At 45.1% G+C, this 18,590-nt stretch overlaps 2 protein-coding genes and 2 non-coding genes across 5 annotated transcripts in view; all 4 read right to left on the bottom strand.

Moving 5' to 3' along the window:
* Window positions 1–680: 680 nt before the first annotated feature.
* HSPA8 (heat shock protein family A (Hsp70) member 8) lies at window positions 681–5,461 on the bottom strand. The gene is made up of 9 exons (XM_003253302.4): window positions 5,238–5,461; window positions 4,295–4,504; window positions 3,774–3,979; window positions 3,298–3,450; window positions 2,655–3,210; window positions 2,239–2,441; window positions 1,806–2,004; window positions 1,429–1,661; window positions 681–1,107 (listed from the first exon to the last, which is right to left on the bottom strand). Exons 2-9 carry the CDS (start codon window positions 4,497–4,499, stop codon window positions 922–924), a joined length of 1,941 nt encoding a protein of 646 aa, XP_003253350.1. The 5' UTR covers window positions 4,500–4,504; window positions 5,238–5,461; the 3' UTR covers window positions 681–921.
* LOC115830601 lies at window positions 2,089–2,175 on the bottom strand. Its single transcript, XR_004026130.1, has one exon. It is a non-coding gene; the product is annotated as a small nucleolar RNA SNORD14 (small nucleolar RNA).
* On the bottom strand, window positions 2,521–2,608 carry LOC115830599. The gene has a single exon (XR_004026128.1). It is a non-coding gene; the product is annotated as a small nucleolar RNA SNORD14 (small nucleolar RNA).
* A 7,567-nt stretch (window positions 5,462–13,028) lies between the features above and the next one.
* Window positions 13,029–18,590, bottom strand: part of CLMP (CXADR like membrane protein) — a 116,339-nt gene continuing 110,777 nt past the window's right edge. Inside the window, exons 7-8 of one of the 2 annotated variants that reach the window (XM_003253305.4) lie at window positions 18,169–18,310; window positions 13,029–16,981 (exon numbers count right to left, since the gene is read on the bottom strand). In XM_003253305.4, coding sequence (XP_003253353.1) covers window positions 16,681–16,981; window positions 18,169–18,310 — 443 coding nt within the window. In that variant the 3' untranslated portion in view covers window positions 13,029–16,680. The remainder of the gene's footprint in view (window positions 16,982–18,168; window positions 18,311–18,590) is intronic. The other variant, XM_030828734.1, reaches the window with a different exon arrangement.

Raw genomic sequence — 18,590 nt, 5'->3', positions numbered from 1 at the left:
CATTAGTACATCTTCAGTACCAAAGGGAAAAAACCCTGCAGCTCCTTCTTGAACTAGCTTTTTGGCATATGCTAAGATTAGCTAGTCCACTGAAATCTGTCACCTACGTAATGACAGTTAACAGCCTACTCCCCTAGGCTACCACAACTCACTGTTGAGACCTTAATTAACCAGGTGGCAGGTTAGCTCCATCCCCTTGGCCTTCTGAATAATCTTAACTCAGGTAGAGGAAATAGAAGCCCACAGGGCAGTGACTCATACAAGGGATTGAGATTTGAAGATACCTCTGCCATGTAGCTTAACATTCACTGCCCAGTATTTGGTTCTGGTCTCTAAATTCTTACTCATCTAGCACAACTCTCCAGTAAAGCCTCTGCTCCTAAGGCAGGCTTACACACAGAATAGGTTTAAGGAAACACCATTAAGTCAGCTTTCTGCCTCTATAGCCTAAGGACTAAGGTTAGTTTGATCCAGATCCAATTTCTCATGCTCCCCTTCTCAAAGCTCTGAATTCTAAAACGTACCATCCACAATGCTCTGAAGGACAACTTGCCACTCAGCCCTTGTTAACTCAAGCTTAAGAGGAAGGGGGGGAAGGTAGTAAGATTCACATAATCACCTAAGCCTACTTCTCCCACACCACCTGGCCTGGGAGGCTATTTAAAGACTCAAAACAATTGTATAGTGCCAATTTTAAATAGTTTTATTTAAGACATTGCATTTTCCACTTACAATACAGTGTTTATAAAGTGCAATGTTATTTCCTTCCCGTGCATATGTTCCATATTCAAGTATTGAGAATGCCCAGTAACTTACTATAGCAGCTTAACTTTTTAAAACTGCCACAGAATTTGCTACAAATTTAGGTCCTTCAAATGTTTTAAGTGTGTGGAACAATGCTACATCTACACTTGGGTTGGCTTAATCAACCTCTTCAATGGTGGGCCCTGAGGAAGCACCACCAGAGGGAGGAGCTCCACCACCAGGGAATCCCCCAGGCATTCCTCCTGGCATGCCTCCTGCACTCTGGTACAGCTTGGTGATGATGGGGTTGCAAACTTTCTCCAGCTCTTTCTGTTGATGTTCAAATTCTTCCTTCTCGGCAGTCTGAGGAAGAGAAAAAACAATTACTAGAAGTTCTTTTAATGTTAGTAACCCTTCTTTAACCCTGATGCAATCTGATACTGAAAGTCTGGCACAAACTCTTACAAGAGGGGCCACTGCCAACATTAAAATAGGGCCTTATTCTTCCTTAATATCTTGGGTCACTCAGACATCCAAGGAAGGTAGTTGCCAACACCTTGAATTCTGGTGGAAACCGCGAATGTTTTGGACCATTCATCATTGTGACCCTATACTGAAATCTAGCCCAAGCTTGGTCTACCATCCCCTTCCCCTCCATGGGGGGGGGGGGGGGGGATCACAAACCTGATTCTTATCAAGCCAGTTGATAATTTCATTACACTTGTCCAGAATCTTCTGTTTGTCCTCATCATTAATCTTGCCTTGAAGTTTCTCATCTTCAACAGTTGCTTTCATGTTGAAGGCATAGGACTCAAGTGAATTCTTGGATGACACCTTGTCCCTCTGCTTCTCATCTTCAGCTTTGTACTTCTCAGCTTCCTGGACCATACGTTCAATGTCTTCCTTGCTCAAACGGCCTAGTAAAGAAATTAAAAGCCTTAAATTACCTGTGTAACTCTAGTTTCTCTTAGCTAGATGCCCTTAGGCACCAGAAACTCAATTGAATACCATTATGATCCCTGTGTCAAGACTAGATGACAGTGCCATATGTGCCTACTTACCCTTGTCATTAGTGATAGTAATCTTATTCTCTTTTCCTGTACTCTTGTCCACAGCAGAGACATTGAGGATACCATTGGCATCAATGTCAAAAGTGACTTCAATCTGAGGAACACCTCGGGGTGCAGGAGGTATGCCTGTGAGTTCAAACTTGCCAAGCAGGTTGTTATCCTTGGTCATGGCACGCTCGCCTTCATAAACCTTGGTAGGGAACAAAACAAGTTACCGCAATGGACTTCAGGTCTCTGTGATAGTGCTAGAGTCCTGCTAAGTAAGGAAGAATGGTCGCTCAGACATCCAAGGAAGGAACTGGCCAACATAAGACTTTCTGGTGGAAACTACGAATGGTTTTGGAATCCATCATCATGGCGAGTCAGTCAAGACTTCCCTTTATCCGGTATCAGTAAGCCAAACAAGAGAAGTACAGAAACATACCTGAATAAGCACACCAGGCTGGTTGTCAGAATAGGTAGTGAAGGTCTGTGTCTGCTTGGTAGGAATGGTGGTATTACGCTTGATGAGGACGGTCATGACTCCACCAGCAGTTTCAATACCAAGGGAAAGAGGAGTGACATCCAAGAGCAGCAGATCTTGAACATTTTCAGACTTGTCTCCAGACAAGATGGCTGCCTGGACAGCTAACAAATAAAAAAAGTTAACGTTAAAAAAAAGTTAAAACAAAACCCAGTACATAGCTCCTGTTTTAAAAACGATCACTCGCTCAGACATCCAAGGAAGGTGTTGCCATCATTAGCCAAGCTTTTGGTGGAAACTACGAATGTTTAACAATCACTCATCACAGCGAGTCACCTTGGGCCTGCCTGCCTTTAGGGTTGAGATACGATTGTTACCTGCACCATAAGCAACAGCTTCATCAGGGTTGATGCTCTTATTCAGTTCTTTTCCATTGAAGAAGTCTTGAAGAAGCTTCTGAATCTTGGGGATACGAGTAGAACCACCAACCAGGACAATATCATGAATCTGTGACTTGTCTAGTTTGGCATCTCGAAGGGCTTTCTCTACTGGGTCCAGGGTGCCACGGAACAGGTCAGCATTCAATTCTTCAAATCGGGCACGGGTAATGGAGGTATAGAAGTCGATTCCTTCATAGAGAGAATCGATCTCAATACTGGCCTGGGTGCTGGAAGAGAGGGTACGCTTAGCACGTTCACAAGCAGTACGGAGGCGTCTTACGGCTCTCTTGTTCTCACTGATGTCCTTCTTATGCTTGCGCTTAAACTCAGCAATAAAATGGTTGACCATTCGGTTGTCAAAATCTTCTCCACCCAAGTGGGTGTCTCCAGCTGTAGACTTGACCTCAAAGATTCCATCCTCAATTGTGAGGATTGACACATCGAAAGTGCCACCTCCCAGGTCAAAGATGAGCACGTTTCTTTCTGCTCCAACCTGCCATTAAAAACAATCCCATTTAGATTTCTGACGGATCAAACTAATCTTAAAATAATCTGGACTTGCATCACAAATTGTACATACCTTTTTGTCTAAGCCGTAAGCAATAGCAGCAGCAGTTGGCTCATTAATAATTCTAAGTACATTGAGACCAGCAATAGTTCCAGCATCTTTGGTAGCCTGACGCTGAGAGTCATTAAAGTAAGCTGGCACTGTGACCACAGCATTGGTAACAGTCTAGGAATAAGAAAAAGACCACAAATTGATAACTATTATAACTTACATATGCAAACTCCAACAAATGGATTAATGCTGGTGAAAGAACAGCTGGAGCACCCCCCCAAAATGTAAATTACTGTGTAATTGTCAAGATTCGCTGGTTTCTGGTGTCGACAGACCCATCTACCTAGAGAGCCTGGGGCATTTGTTGGGCACGTAGTCTTAACCCTGAGCTGAGCCCCATCTGTTCCCCTCCCTCGCCAGGTGCCAGTGCCCCCCACAGGAGTCATAGGGCTTTTAACTACTCCGGAACGCACCCCATACTGAAAAACAAACCTCACCTTCCCAAGGTATGCTTCTGCAATTTCCTTCATCTTTGTCAGAACCATAGAGGATACCTCCTCTGGATAAAAGCTTTTAGTCTCTCCCTTGTATTCTACTTGGACCTTGGGCCTGCCAGCATCATTCACCACCATGAAGGGCCAATGCTTCATATCAGACTGGACAACAGCATCATCAAATCTGCGTCCAATCAGACGTTTGGCATCTGTGAAAGGTATCAAATGAAAACACTTTCAATTTCATACCTCTTCTAAAACCCAAGTCCATGGTTTCTCAAATACTTAACAGTTCATAGGTAGGTGAATTCAGCTACCATATAGGTAGCAAAGGTTCAAACTTCGACCTCCTACATTATCTAGATTTCGGCCTGAAAGGTCTCTACACCGTTTTATAACAGACTTGAGAACAAGTCTCTCAGCTCAGTTTTTCTAACAAAAAGCTCCCCCCTCACGTTTCATAAACTTTTCTGCTTCCTAGCCCTGTTAAATTTTGTTCTGTCATCTTAAAATTAGTAACTCACCAAAAACTGTGTTGGTGGGGTTCATTGCAACTTGATTCTTTGCGGCATCACCGATCAATCGTTCAGTGTCCGTAAAGGCGACATAGCTTGGAGTGGTTCGGTTTCCCTGATCATTGGCAATTATCTCTACTTTTCCGTGCTGGAAAACACCCACACAAGAGTAGGTGGTACCAAGATCAATACCAACTGCAGGTCCCTTGGACATGGTTGCTGAAGGAAAGAAAAATCCGGTTTAAAAATTCAATTAATCAAAGTATTTCCCTCATCCCTTAAAAGAACACATAACCAATAAAAAGGTATGGCCACTGTCAAGAGGTAATAGAGCCCATCACCTCTTGTCTAAGCACGCGGGAGGTCCACAACTAGTGCTGCAGTCCAGGTTGCGTGCCAACCGCAGCAGAGCACGCCCTAGATGAAGGACCCATCTACCCAAAGGGCCTGGGGCGTTGCTCAACACGTGGTCTTAACCCCAAGCTGACCACTATCTCTTCCTCTCCCTCGCCAGGTGCCAGTGCCCCCCGGAGTCAACGGGCTTTTTACTCCGGAATGCACCCCGATACTGGAAGCACGCCAAGAACGGTTTTGAAGAACCACGGTGGGACTGAACTAAGCAGGAAACCGGGGGAAAGAAAACGCTGGCTCCACTTCCCTGCGCGCCAGACAAGCCGACGCAGCAACCCTCCCCCGCCACGCGGTCACCGGGCGTCTCCCAGCCTCCCTGGGGCTACTGCGGCCCACTCCCCCTAGATTTCCGTCCTACCGGCTGCAACCAAACGCCGCTGCCATCCCACCGAAAACTGAGGCCCCTTATGCCGGTGGAAGGGGCCGCACACTCGCCTCGACAAGATTCTCAGAACCCTCCAAGCCTCAGCAAGCCCAACCGGCCTGTGTGGAAGCTGCAAGCTCCCAGACCCACAACCCAACTCTTTAGCAGAGATTTTACCTGGCGTCTAGGCCTGGCTCCAATAAAGAAGAAAGCCGCAACAATCCCGAGAGCTGCAGACGAGTTCAATGAGGCCGGTTTCCGCCCGCCACCCTGCCTCTTATACCCTATCTCAGAACCTTCCAGAAGGGGCCCGCCCCTGCTCCCTGTCATTACGGCTTCCCCGACCAATAGACGCCCGGCTGCCCTTAGAAGACCCAATCACAAGCCCGGCTCCACTCCTCGGGCCTCGCCCCCTTCCGCACCCACCCCACCGCGCTCCGCCTCGCGATAACGCACTCACCGCAGCGTTCTGGAACTTTCAAGCTCGCCCCCGCTCTCCGGACGGCCCCGGGGAAAGAGAGGGTGGGGCGCAGAGAGCCCGCGCGCGGGAGTCCTCAGTTACCCCGGGCGGGGGAGGGGACCGTCCGCCTCTACGCATGCGCCCCCAGCTTCCGCGGGAGGGAGGGGGCGGAAAAAGGAGGAGGAAGAGGGGCGGGCAAACTTGGAACCAACCAATGATAGCGGCGCTAGCCGGGATCTTGGCCCTCACAGAACTGGGGGAGGAATCGCGCGGGGCCTGAAGGGAGGGGTTCGGGCGCGGGAGCCGGGGCGGAGAAGACGGAAGTGGAGCGAGGACAAAATGGCTACGAAGGTTGTTGCTCCCTTCCCCCACCCACGTCCTCATTCCTCCTTTCCATCCCCCATCTCCATGTTCCAGACGGTCCTCTGAGTGCCCTGGGTTTCGCGAATCTATATTTCATAGCGTGGCTTTGGGCAAGGGCTGACCCCGAGGGGCTGGGGCGAAGGGTCCAGCTTCAGGGTGCTAGTAGGGCCGCTCGCTCACGGGCACCCAGGATTGGGATTGGAGGGAGCCGCCAGGCCGCCGCGGGGTGGGGCGGGTTAGCTCGGCAGGCCCCCACAGCACCCACATTTCCCTACGGCAACTGTTGCGAGGCAGCCCCCGACGCAGAGGTTTAGGGGGCCCGTCTTTTCAGAACCGCCTCAGGACGCGGTCGTGTCTGGACCTCTCCGCGGAAAGAAAAGGCGAACCCGCTTCTCTGAGCCCCGACCCTTAGGCCCCTTCCCACCTCCGTCAAGAACAGATTCGGTTGCTTGGCTCAGTCCTTCCCCAACTAGCCCAAGCCCTACATTTCCCCGTTGTTTATAAAATAAACAGATTTAGAAGGTGGCGAGTGTGTTCTTGGTTAGGTGAACCAGGCATTAGGAATCATAGGTTCCAGGAGCCGTGCGTCCTTGATTTAGACTTTCTGAACGTTTGTATTTTCAGTAACATGAGGTGATATCTTTCCTGGTTTGACTTTCATCAAAAATTAAACGACAGACCATGCCGACGCTTTGAAAACGTGACTGAGCTGGTGCACAAAACAATGGTGCCTAGAATTTTAAATTGTGCAATGTTGTGCATGGCCGCGGACATGTGGGGCCTTGTGTGGTTCCAAGAGCCTGTCTCAGGTACCTTGAACACTCCCTGTATCCTTTTAAGCAGGCGAGGTAGCTATTCCTATTTAGTAGATAAATAGGCACCTATGGGGGAAAAGATTTTTTAAGGCTACACCAAAAGAACTTTTAGTAGCAGGGCTGGAATTAGAAGGTCTCTAGATTGCGAAAAAGGCTGTCAGAAGAGCGAGGACATCTTGTCCTTGTCAAAGCCAGTAAAGGGTAGAAACAGACTCAAACATGGAGAATTTCCTTTTCATATTTTCCTTTTGGGGAGGAATGTTGGCTTAGAGTTCATGGAGATACATTCTTAGCCTCTCCCACGTCCCAAGGATTTAATTTTATAAAATGCTTTCACTACATACAAAATGCTTTCATTTGTCATCTAATCATCAACACAATTCTCCTAAGGTGTGTATTATTCATCCCCATATCAGGAGAAAAATGCAGCTCAGAGATAATCATTTGTGGGAAGATAAGCAGCTGGGTAAGCTAGAATCAAATCTGGCTTTTTTTAGGTTCAAGATTTGTTTTATATCTTTTGTTTGTTACGCTACAGTGTGATTTCCTTCCTGGAAATAAATTCAACTCAACTCCAGAAAGAGTTAAGATACGTACTGTGAGCCACTCTTCAGTTTCCTTTGGTATTTGGAACCCCCAGTCCCCCACGCTAACTGCTAATAATAATATCTGGAATCTTTCTTTTCACACCCCAGTGCCTAAAGTTTAACAAGCACACATTTCAAACTACACCCTATGCTGTATTTTGCATTTTTGTAATTATTTTAATCATCGAACCGGTGGAAAATAGAATTGGGGCGCACATCCACTTGTTTGGGATATCCCATCCAATAGCAGTGATAAAGGAAAGCAGAACAAATAACCTCTGTTTCTGGTTACTCTTAAAACGTGTTCTGTGACTTGGGCTATGTCTTATTAAATGGAATGATTTAGCGTTTATATATTTAAAGCTTAGAATATGATAAAGGTCCTATTTCCACCACTTTAAGCGCACAGGGTTTCAAATGACACAGTTAAGATCTAAAAGTTTGGTTGCATGGGACTGCAGTGGAGTCTAGAGCCTAGGACTTCTGACTGGATAAAAGGATAATGATTTAACATTTTTGTGTGCCTACCACATGCCAACCTTGCCTCATTTAATTCTCACCGTAAATCTAAGTGATTGCAACTATTATGATCGTCATTTTGTAAATGAGGAAACTAAGGCACAACTCCGTCTCCCAAAAAAGACAGTCTCCCGGAAAAGACGGAGTCTCACTCTGTCCCCCAGGCTGGAGTGCAGTGGCACGAACTTGGCTCACTGCACCCTCCGCCTCCCAGGTTCAAGCGATTCTCCTGCCTCAGCCTCCCGAGTAGCTGAGACTACAGGTGCACACCACCACGCCGGGCTACTTTTTGTATTTTAGTAGAGACAGGGTTTCACTATATTGGCCAGGCTGGTCTCAAACTCCTGACCTCAGGTAATCTGCCTGCCTCAGCCTCCCAAAGTGCTGGGATTATAGGCATGAGCTACCACACCTGGTCTATTTTGTTTGTTTTGTTTTTGTTTTTGTTTTTGTTTTTGTTTTTTTTAATGTGGAGTCTAACTATCATCCAGGCTGGAGTGCAGTGGTGTGATCGCGGCTCACTGCAACCTCCACCTCCTGGGTTCAAGCAATTCTCCTGCCTCAGCCTCCCAAGTAGCTGGGATTAGAGGCCCGTACTACCACCACGCCCCACTAATTTTTGTATTTTTAGTAGGGACAGGGTTTCACCATATTGGTCAGGCTGGTCTCAGGCCTCAAGTGATCTGCCCACCTCGACCTCCCAAAGTGCTGGGATTACAGGAATGAGCCACTGTGCCGGCCTTAGTTTATGAAGAAATTATTTAATAGTTTTGTGGTTTCAGTTGCTTCTGTTGAAAAGTCTCAACCAGCCTAGGCAACATAGTGAGACCCCCCCTCTCTAAAAAAATGAGATGGGAGGATCGCTTGAGCTTGGGAGATGGAGGCTGCAGTGAGCCATGATTGTGCCCCTGCACTCCAGCCTGAGTGATGGAGCAAACCCCTGTCTCAAAAAACAAAAAAAATGAAAAAAATTTGAGGTTTAGAATTTAATTGTATAATTTGTATTAGGATTATGTGGTGTACTGTTACTAAATACGCATTTTTTAAAAATTAGTATTAAAGAATAGTAAACTTACAGTCCCTTGCTTCAAAAACTCAGATATTAAAAACAACCCTTCTGTGACCCAGTGACATGACTAAAAGATGCAATATATGTATGCCCTGATTGCCCAAATACTGGAGTGTATGTACTGCATTGCATCAGGGAAATTTGAAACCAGAATGATGCAAGCTGTTATTAATATTTTGATTTCTAACTGCAGCCATGTATAAATTATTGCAACTGGACAACAGCATACATAAACATAGCCCCAATATCTTTTTCCTGCATTATGCTTTGCCTTACTAAACCAGATTATATGCTTTAGAACATTCTCATGCCTATTGTATTTCTGGTAGTACAGCACTTGCCATTGATGTTTTATTCAATGCTTTATGCAAGGCACCATGCTAAGCATTTGACATATATTCTCTTACATGACCCTCACAACTATTTTTGGCAGATCATATTGTCCCCATTTTCAGATAAAGAAATTGAGGTTCAAATAGGTCAAATAATTTGCTTAAGATTTCTAGCTGACCCTGAATTTTTCAAAATCAGATTTTATTCCACAGCTTATGCTTCTAACTCAGGCTAGATTGCTTTCTACTTTCAAACTCTTAGTCATCTTGTTTAGCCCCTACACTATGGAGAGGAGTTGCTGTATAAAATGCGCTCTTGACCAGGCACTGTAATCTCAGCATTTTGGGAGGCCAAAGCTGGTGGATGGCTTGAGCCCAGGATTTCAAGGCCAGCCTGGGCAACATAAGGAGACCCTGTCTCTACAAAAAATACAAAAATTAGCTGGGCGTGTTGGTCTGTGCCTGTAGTCCCAGGTAGGAGGCTGAGGTGGGAAGATGGTTTGAGCCTGGGAGGTTGAGGCTGCAGTGGGCCGTGATTGTGCCACTGAGCTCCAGCCTGGGCGACAGAGTGAGAACCTGTCTCTTAAAGAACAAAAAAAGTGCTCCTTATTATTTTAATTTTTTTTTTTTTTTAATCTGAGATGGAATCTCACTCTGTCACCCAGTCTGGAGTGCAGTGGTGAAATCTCGGCTCACTGCAGCCTCCCCCTCCCGGGTTCAAGCGATTCTCCTGCCTCAGCCTCCTGAGTACTGGGATTACAGGTGTGCACCACCACGCCTGGCTAATTTTTTTTGCATTTTTAGTAGAGATGGGTTTTCGCCATGTTGGTCAGTCTGGTCTTGAACTCCTGACCTAGTGATCCACCCGCCTCGGCCTCCCAAAGTGCTGGGACTCAGGCGTGAGCCACTGCGCCCCACCTATTTTAATTTAAAATTTTTTTCAATGCAGCTTAATTTTTAAGATTTATTTATTTATTTATTTATTTTAGATGGAGTTTCACTTTTGTCACCCAGGCTGGAGTGCAATGGCGCGATCTCGGCTCACTGCAACCTCCGCCTCCTAGGTTCAAGCAATTCTCCTGCCTCAGCCTCCCAAGTAGCTGGGATTACAGGCATGCGCCACCACGCCCAGCTAATTTTTTCTGTTTTTAGTAGAGACGGGGTTTCTCCATGTTGGTCAGGCTGGTCTTGAACTCCTGACCTCAGGTGATCCACCCGCCTCAGCCTCCCAAAGTGCTGGGATGACAGGCGTGAGCCACTGCGCCCGGCTAATTTTTAAGAATTTTTTTTGGCTGGGTGTGGTGGCTCACGCCTGTCATCCCAGCACTTTGGGAGGCCAAGGCAGGAGGATCACAAGGTCAAGAGATCGAGACTATACTGGCCAACATACTGAAACCCTGTTTCTACTAAAAATACGAAAATTAGCTGGGCATGGTGGCATGCACCTCTAGTCCCAGCTTCTCAGGAGGCTGAGGCAGGAGAATCACTTGAACCCAGGAGGCGGAGGCTACAGTGAGCCAAGATCACAAAACTGCACTCCAGCCTGGCAACAGAGCAAGACTCCATCTCAAAAAAAAAAAAAAAAAAAATTTTTTTTTTTTTTTTTCCTTTTGCAGAGATGGGGTCTTACTGTGTTGCCCAAGCTGGTCTCAAACTCCTGGACTCGAGCAATTCTCCTGCTTTGGCCTCCCAAAGTGCTAGGTTTACAGGCAAGAGCCACTGCGCCTGGCCCTAATTTTTAAATTGTTTTACTAATTGAAATCTTTAGCAGAGCTCCTTACAAGTAGCCAAACTCATTGAGTTTTCCTTTTTTATAACTTACTTTTCCATCCACAAGTGGTAACAAAAACATACGATATAAAAGATGACAGAGGGCTGGGTATAGTGGCTCACGCCTGTAATCGCAGCACTTTGGGAGGCCGGCAGATCACCTGAGGTCAGGAGTTGGAGACCAGCCTGGCTGACATGGTGAAAGCCCATCTCTAGTAAAAATATAAAAACTAGCCAGGCGTGGTGGTGTGCGCCTGTAGTCCCAGCTACTCGGGAGGCTGAGGCAGGAGAATCGGTTGAACCCAGGAGGCGGAGGTTGCAGCAGTGAGCCAAGATCACATCACCGCACTCCAGCCTGGGCAACAGAGCAAGACTGCGTCTCAAAAAAAAAAAAAAAAAGCAAATAATTGTAAACATAATTACTAAACATGGGGTCCTTGAACTGTATAATTTTTTTTTTTTTGAGAGAGTCTTGCTCTGTCACCCAGGCTGGAGTGGAGTCGTACGATCTCCGCTCACTGCAACCTCCACCTCCCGGGTTCAAGCGATTCACCTGCCTCAGCCTCCCGAGTAGCTGGGACCACAGGCATGTGCCACCACGCCCAGCTAATTTTTGTATTTTTAGTAGAGATGGAGTGTCACCATCATGGCCAGGCTGGTCTTGAACTCTTGACCTCAAGTGATCCACCTACCTCAGCCTCCCAAAGTGTTGGAATTACAATTGTGAGCCATGGACTCCAGCCTACATTTTAAATAAATTGATATGACTGTATCATATCATCTGGAAAAAACAGTTGAAGAATCAACTGTACCTATTATTTTGTAGTTTCAATGCACCTTATCTTTTTGCCTCTCAGAAGATTGGACAGATTTAATCTTGATGTGCTCAAGATACTCTGTGCTTAACATTCAACAAAAATTACATGATCTAAGCCCATCATTACCATGTAAAGACAAATCAGGCAATTATAAAGTTGGGAATTGTATCTTGTTTTGCAGAACAAGGGAAACCTAAAGGATTTGGACTTGTGTGAGTGAGCTAAGTGTGTCCCAAGTATGGTGAAAAGCTTTAGGTCAAGGAAGAAAGCAAAGAGAAGAGAAAGCCTATAGTTGAGTGTAAAGGTTTGAGGATTTCAGGAGGGAAGATGATGATGAATCAGGATCTGTCAGTTCTGATGGAATATACTAACAGTGGCTGGGTTTAAATCCTGGCTCCAGGGCCGGGCACAGTGGCTCACACCTGTAATCCCAGCACTCGGAGGCTGAGGTGGGCGGATCACGAGGTCAGGAGATCGAGACCATCCTGGCTAATGGTGAAACCCTGTCTCTACTAAAAATACAAAAAATTAGCCAGGCATGGTGGTGGGCGCCTGTAGTCCCAGCTACTCGGGAGGCTGAGGCAGGAGAATGGCGTGAACCCAGGAGGCGGAGCTTGCAGTGAGCCGAGATTGTGCCACTGCACTCCAGCCTGGGCGACAGAGCTAGACTTGGTCTCAAAATAAAAATAAAAGTAAAAATAAATCCTGGCTTTACTACTGACATAACCTCTTTGAGCCTTACATTTCTCACTTGTAGAATGTGAATACAAATATTTCCTTATAGGGTTGATGTGAGTATGAAATTGAGACAAAATGTATAATGTACTTAGTGTGACTGGCACATGATGGCTCAGAAAGTGATGATTACTATTATTGCTGTTATTTTACAATGGCCTCTGTGAAGTTTTTTCCAGATGTATTTGAATCTCTTAGTGCATACTTTTCAGATTTATTTGAACCCCTTAGTGTGTGCTTCTCTGTTGGCACTTCACCTAGGCACAGAATACTTGCTTAGTAATTATTATTTCGTTAATTTTGATAAATCCTTAAGGACAGCAACTCTCTTGGTATCCCCTGTGCAACTTATACCTAGCATCTTGCCTTGTGAGAGAAAAAAGTAATTGGTAAATTTGTGACTGAAATTGATAAATAATAGATCATATTCAGTCTGAGTTCTTCTGTTCTTCTGTTGGCAGCAAGCTGATAAACAAATTTCCAGTCCAGGTTATATGAGCTTCAGCTTCTCCTACAGTATCACTTTTACTTGTTTATTTTTTAATTGCTGATACAGATGCATCCATAATAAATATTTGGTTTTTGTGATGCTGAAACACAGTCCCAATTACAAGGCAACTTAGAAGTTAAAACTGAAACTGAAATACAAACAGCTTAACACCAGAAGGAAGCAAAACTATGTATGTCTTTTTGCAACAGCAGTTCTGCAATTGTTTTTATACACTGTAACAACAAAGGTACCAACTTCCTTATTTCACAAATTTAAGTTTGGTTTATATATTTTATTGACATGGTTACTCAACGTCCACATCATTCCATCTGCATCTTCTTCCTACAAACAGTTTTTATTCTACTATTTAGTTATTTCTCCTTTTTTTGTTTCCTATTTCAGAATCAAATTTATTTTACTTGCAAAGTCAGTGGAATATGGTTTGGAACCAGTAGGGCCTCTAACTTAAGCCCAGAACCTGTCAAAGACAAGTGCAGTATCATTGCTAAGACTTGAACAGTTTATCTCTCAGAATCTTCAATTCCTTTGGATTTCTCAGCTGTTAGTGTAATCTGTTTTATGTGTTTGTTGTAGACTTCCATTATGGATAGATTTCCAAAATAATTTGGGTAGTCAACTGGTATTTTAGCATTCTGGTAACTAACGTGTTTAAAAATCTAAGTCTCTTTTTCATGCAAAGGAGACTGATTTTTGCTTTCAAAAGCATAGGCAGGAAACCTTAGGTTCAAAGGTAGTGAATAATGATGAGCAAATTGCTAGTGATGATACAGCTGCAGCTTCCATAGTGTATTTGTTTGGCTCAGGTACTCTAGAAATGAGAATTCTCAGAATTACATAGCAGAAGTGATATGTTGCCTGGATACCACACTACCAGAGGAATAAAAATGTAGTCAGAGTAAGGGGTTTTATATTTTACAATGAGACAGCGTTAGTGTAAGAAGCATTCCAAATACACCAGTTCTCTTAAACCCATAGCAGACATTTATATGTTAATTCCTCAATCTCTCATTTCCCACCTTTTTTTAGAGGAAGACAATACTCAGGCTAAAACTTTCACCCAAGGATAAAGTCCTGGGGACTTTACAAGAATTTTGTTTTTTGTACTATGTGACGACACGATTGTGAGAATTAAATATAGGAGTGAAAAACCAGAGAAATGGGGCAAAATCCCAGATTAGTCTTTCCTCTTTAAGCATCGGCTTCCCATTTTAGAAACATGCTTTCATCACCACATTCGGCATTAATTTTTTTCTTTCCTCTAACCTGCTCTTCTTTTAAAAAGTATTCTGGGCCGGGCGCAGTGGCTCACACCTGTAATCCTAGCACTTGGTGGGGCCGAGGTGGGTGGATCACCTGAGGTCGGGAGTTTGAGACCAGCCTGGTCAACATGGCGAAACCCCATCTCTACTAAAAATACAAAAATTAGCTGTACGTGGTGGCGCACACCTATAATCCCAGCTACTTGGGGGGCTGAGGAAGGAGAATCGCTTGAACCCAGGAGGTGGAGGTCGCAGTGAGCCGAGATGCGCCACTGCACTCCAGCCTGCGTGATGAGAGCAAGACTGCAGCTCAAAAAAAAAAGTATTATGGGCCAGGTGCAGTGGCTCACACCTGTATTCCCAGCACCTTGGGAGGCCAAGGGTGGGCAGGTCACTTGAGGTCAGGAGCTTGAGACAAGCCTGGCCAACATGGAGAAACCCTGTCTCTATCAGAACTCCAAAAATTAGCTGGGTGTGATGGCGGGCACCTGTAATCCCAGCTACTCAGGAGGACAAGGCAGGAGAATCGCTTGAACCCGAGAGGCGGAGGCTGCAGTGAGCTTAGATGGTGCCACTGCTCTCCAGCCTGGGCAACAGAGTGAGACTTCATCTCAAAAAAAAAAAAAAAGTTTTCTACTTTCCCAGAGATGATCAGTTGACATTTGTGCTAGGGTCCTTGAACGGCTGATTCAGGTCCAGCATTTGTGGTATAGGTATTAAGAGTAGTCAAAACTATTAAAAAGGCAAGTTATTGTATTGGAGGCTGCTGTTTTCTTTATTTCTCAAACATCTTTCCTCTCCCATTCATCAGCTCTTCAGCAGCTATCCTGGTGAGTTATTTTTGCTAAATCTTTCCAAGATACAACTAAAATGTTAGCAGGCACTAGCTCAGCCCTCTCCTGCCACCCACTAATTATTCTCATCTCTTCCCTAAATATTAGTACCCTTTTCTTCCAGCCCAGAGCTAGACTTCTGGAGGCTGAGCCTGGGAAAATACTGAATTTCTCTCATTTTTCACTTTTAGGAGGGAATGATTATGGCATATACTTGCAGTGCCATTAGAAGCATTGGCAATCCCTGATCTTTTTGATAATTTAAGGCTTAGAATCATCAAAAGTTCCAGGTTCACATCCTTCTCAAATGGAAGAAATGGAGGAAGTTCCAAGGGTGGTACAATACTGAACTTCCTTTTATCCTTCCTTGACTTTTTTTTTTTTTTTTTTTGAGATGGAGTCTCGCTCTGTCACCCAGGCTGGAGTGCAATGGCACAATCTTGGCTCACTGCAACCTCCACCTGCTGGATTTTCCTACAGGTGCCTGGCACCATGCCCAGCTACCTTCCTTGACATATTAAGAGAAAACTGATCTAATCTCCCTTTCTAGTCCACCCAGTCTTGCAATTCTGGTTTCACATGTTCTCAGAAAGAAAAGACTATAATGGTATGTTGGGTAATCTTTCAGCGTTCCTAGATCCCTTTTTCTCTAGAAGAATTCTTTCTAAGGACGTTGATAAATGACATGTTGTATTTTCTCCTTCCAGAAATATCTAGCAGGAAAGTCCTTAGAGGCATCTGATTTGAGGGGAAATCCACAATTGCTCCATTATATATTTCTAATGTTGTCACCAATCCTCATAACATCATGAAGATGGAAAGCTGTTCACAATCCTTTGTCACAAATTTTCATCTCCTTTCATAGTTATTTTGGGCTCAATACAAGTAGTGAGATTAGTATAGAGTGGGAGAAACTCATTTACTCTTCTCCATCTCCCACTATTTCAACTCCTCTTGAAATTAATATCCAAACCTTATGACAAACGAAGTTAAGTCAGAATAAAAGACACATGTTTCCTTTTTTGGAGTTTCTTAGAAGTGGTTAGCTCAGTACATGGTGCAGACAGGTGTAATAAGGCTGTGGGTTCTGCTTGACTGTCTGAATAATTGCAATAATCCAATAAGTTTGCAGAAATGCATAGAAAATTTACAAACAGCATCCCATTTCCTCTTGAAAATTGTGAATCAAAGCACTGACACAAAATATCCCACATGAAAAGTTTTAGGTATATTCACCTCACCTTTCCCCAACCTTCTCACCACAGGTCCTGGTCAACAAATAGATTTGGACTCCTGCTTTCCCTTACTCTGGTCTAAAGGCACAATAAGATGCCTTTTTGGAGATGAATCAGCTTACATCCTTTTGCTTGTTTGGTATTGTAGAGGGAAAGTGCTCATCTGAATCTCTTCCGTGCAATGCTCACTGCTACTTAAATGACCTCTCATCTGGTTCGAGGGGGTTGTGTGGCTGGTGACTTGAGCTCCAATGACTAGGAGAGTCCAAAGGCCCTGACTCCTAGGAAAGCGTGGGAGTCAAGTCCATTGTAATTCAGACCGTTTGGAAGGCTCTGCTCTGGCTGGGGATCATGCTGGGTGTGGTTTCTGCTTTGGTCAGTGTAGCATGGTGGACTTTCTTTGGTTCAGAACCTCTCACCTCTGGCCCCACTAGGCTGTATGCCTGGGTGGCCAGCCCTGGCTGGGGTGCTGCGTCAGTTGACAGTGTCCGCTGGCTGCGTGAGGCACTATTTGCTGTGGAGCGAGTGGAGGAAGAACCAGAGCGTGAGCTCCGAGAGCCCGAGGAAGAGGAGCTGGGTTTCACAAGACGGGCTTTCGGAGCTTCAGCATCTTCTCTGAAGAGAAAAAACAGCAAAGATAAACTTTAACACTGGCAGATGTGTGATTGCTTCCACTATGATTGCTTCCTTCTGAGGTTTCCCAAGCTGTAAACCTCAGATAATACCATCGGAAGGCAACCATTTAGGGACAGAGGTACTTCCTCGTATCTTAAGACTTAATGCTTGGCTCACGCAAATGTATATTTTGTTAGCCCACAGGTCAACTCTATTATACTGGGAGGATAGGATCTTACCATTGAGATGGTCTAGACAGCACTCCTCCTGATTTAGGGTTTGTCTGCATAAACCCTTTCATGACCATGCCCATTCTTCGTTGTATGCCCATTATGAGTAGAAGTGAATTAGAAGTAATACTTTTTTTTTTTGAGACATGCTCTTTCTCTGTCACCCAGGCTGGAGTACAGAGGTGCAATCATGGCTCACTGTAGTCTCAAACTCCTGGGCCAAAGTCATCCTCCTGTCTCAGCCTCCTGAGTAGCTGGGACTACAGGCATGGGCCACCATGCCTGGTTATTTATTTATTTTTCTTAAGTAAAGATGGAGTCTATGTTGACCAGGCTGGTTTCAAACTCCTGGCCTCAATCCTTCCGCCTCGGCCTCCCAAAGTGCTGGGATTACAGGCATGAGCTACCACGCCCAGCCTAATTTAACTTTTATTTATTTATTTATTTATTTATTTATTTATTTTTTGAGACGGAGTCTCGCTCTGTCGCCCAGGCTGGAGTGCAGTGGCGCAATCTCGGCTCACTGCAAGCTCAGCCTCCCGGGTTCACGCCATTCTCCTGCCTCAGCCTCTCCGAGTAGCTGGGACTACAGGCGCCCGCCACCACGCCCGGCTAATTTTTTTGTATTTTTAGTAGAGACGGGGTTTCACCGTGGTCTCGATCTCCTGACCTCGTGATCCGCCCGCCTCGGCCTCCCAAAGTGCTGGGATTACAAGCGTGAGCCACTGCGCCCGGCCTAATTTAACTTTTAAGTGTTTGTTGAGGATAAGATACTTTCACAATAAAGTCCAGGTAAACCATACCCTCTGTCCCTAGGCTGGAACTTCCTACCTACCAGGATAATCCTTTTAACAGATATATGGTTAAGAGAAAACTGGGAACATTTATGTTGGCTGGTCACTAAAGTGCTGGCCCTAAAACAGAAGCCCCGTAAAAGTGGGGATTTGGGAGGTTTACCGAATTTCATTAGGTCGCTCTTCTTCCTCGTATCTTTCTTTGTCTTTCCTTCGGATTAGCAGCCACACCAAGAGGAAAATCAGCAGGGCTCCAGCCACTATGCCTGTCACTGCTCCTGCAACCATGCCGATGCTTTGTACATCTATTTTCTCAGAAGCAAAAGCACAGGTAAAACCAAACATAAGCTAGGAAATACGTTATTAACTCAAAAAACATAAGCTCTGGACAGAATGAGCATTTCCAGGTTTTTTTTTTTTTTTTTTTTTTTGACACGGAGTTTCACTCTTGTTGCCTAGGCTGGGGTGCAATGGCGCGATCTCGGCTCATCACAACCTCCACCTCCTGGGTTCAAGTGATTCTCCTGCCTCAACCTCTTGAGTAGCTGGGATCAGAGGTGTGCGCCACCACACCCGGCTAATTTT

The sequence above is a fragment of the Nomascus leucogenys genome, chromosome 15 (assembly GCF_006542625.1).
Source record: "Nomascus leucogenys isolate Asia chromosome 15, Asia_NLE_v1, whole genome shotgun sequence".
Taxonomy (NCBI): Eukaryota; Metazoa; Chordata; class Mammalia; order Primates; family Hylobatidae; genus Nomascus; species Nomascus leucogenys.
The sequence above is the reverse complement of the archived record's forward strand: the minus strand, read 5'-3'. Positions and strand labels throughout refer to the sequence as shown.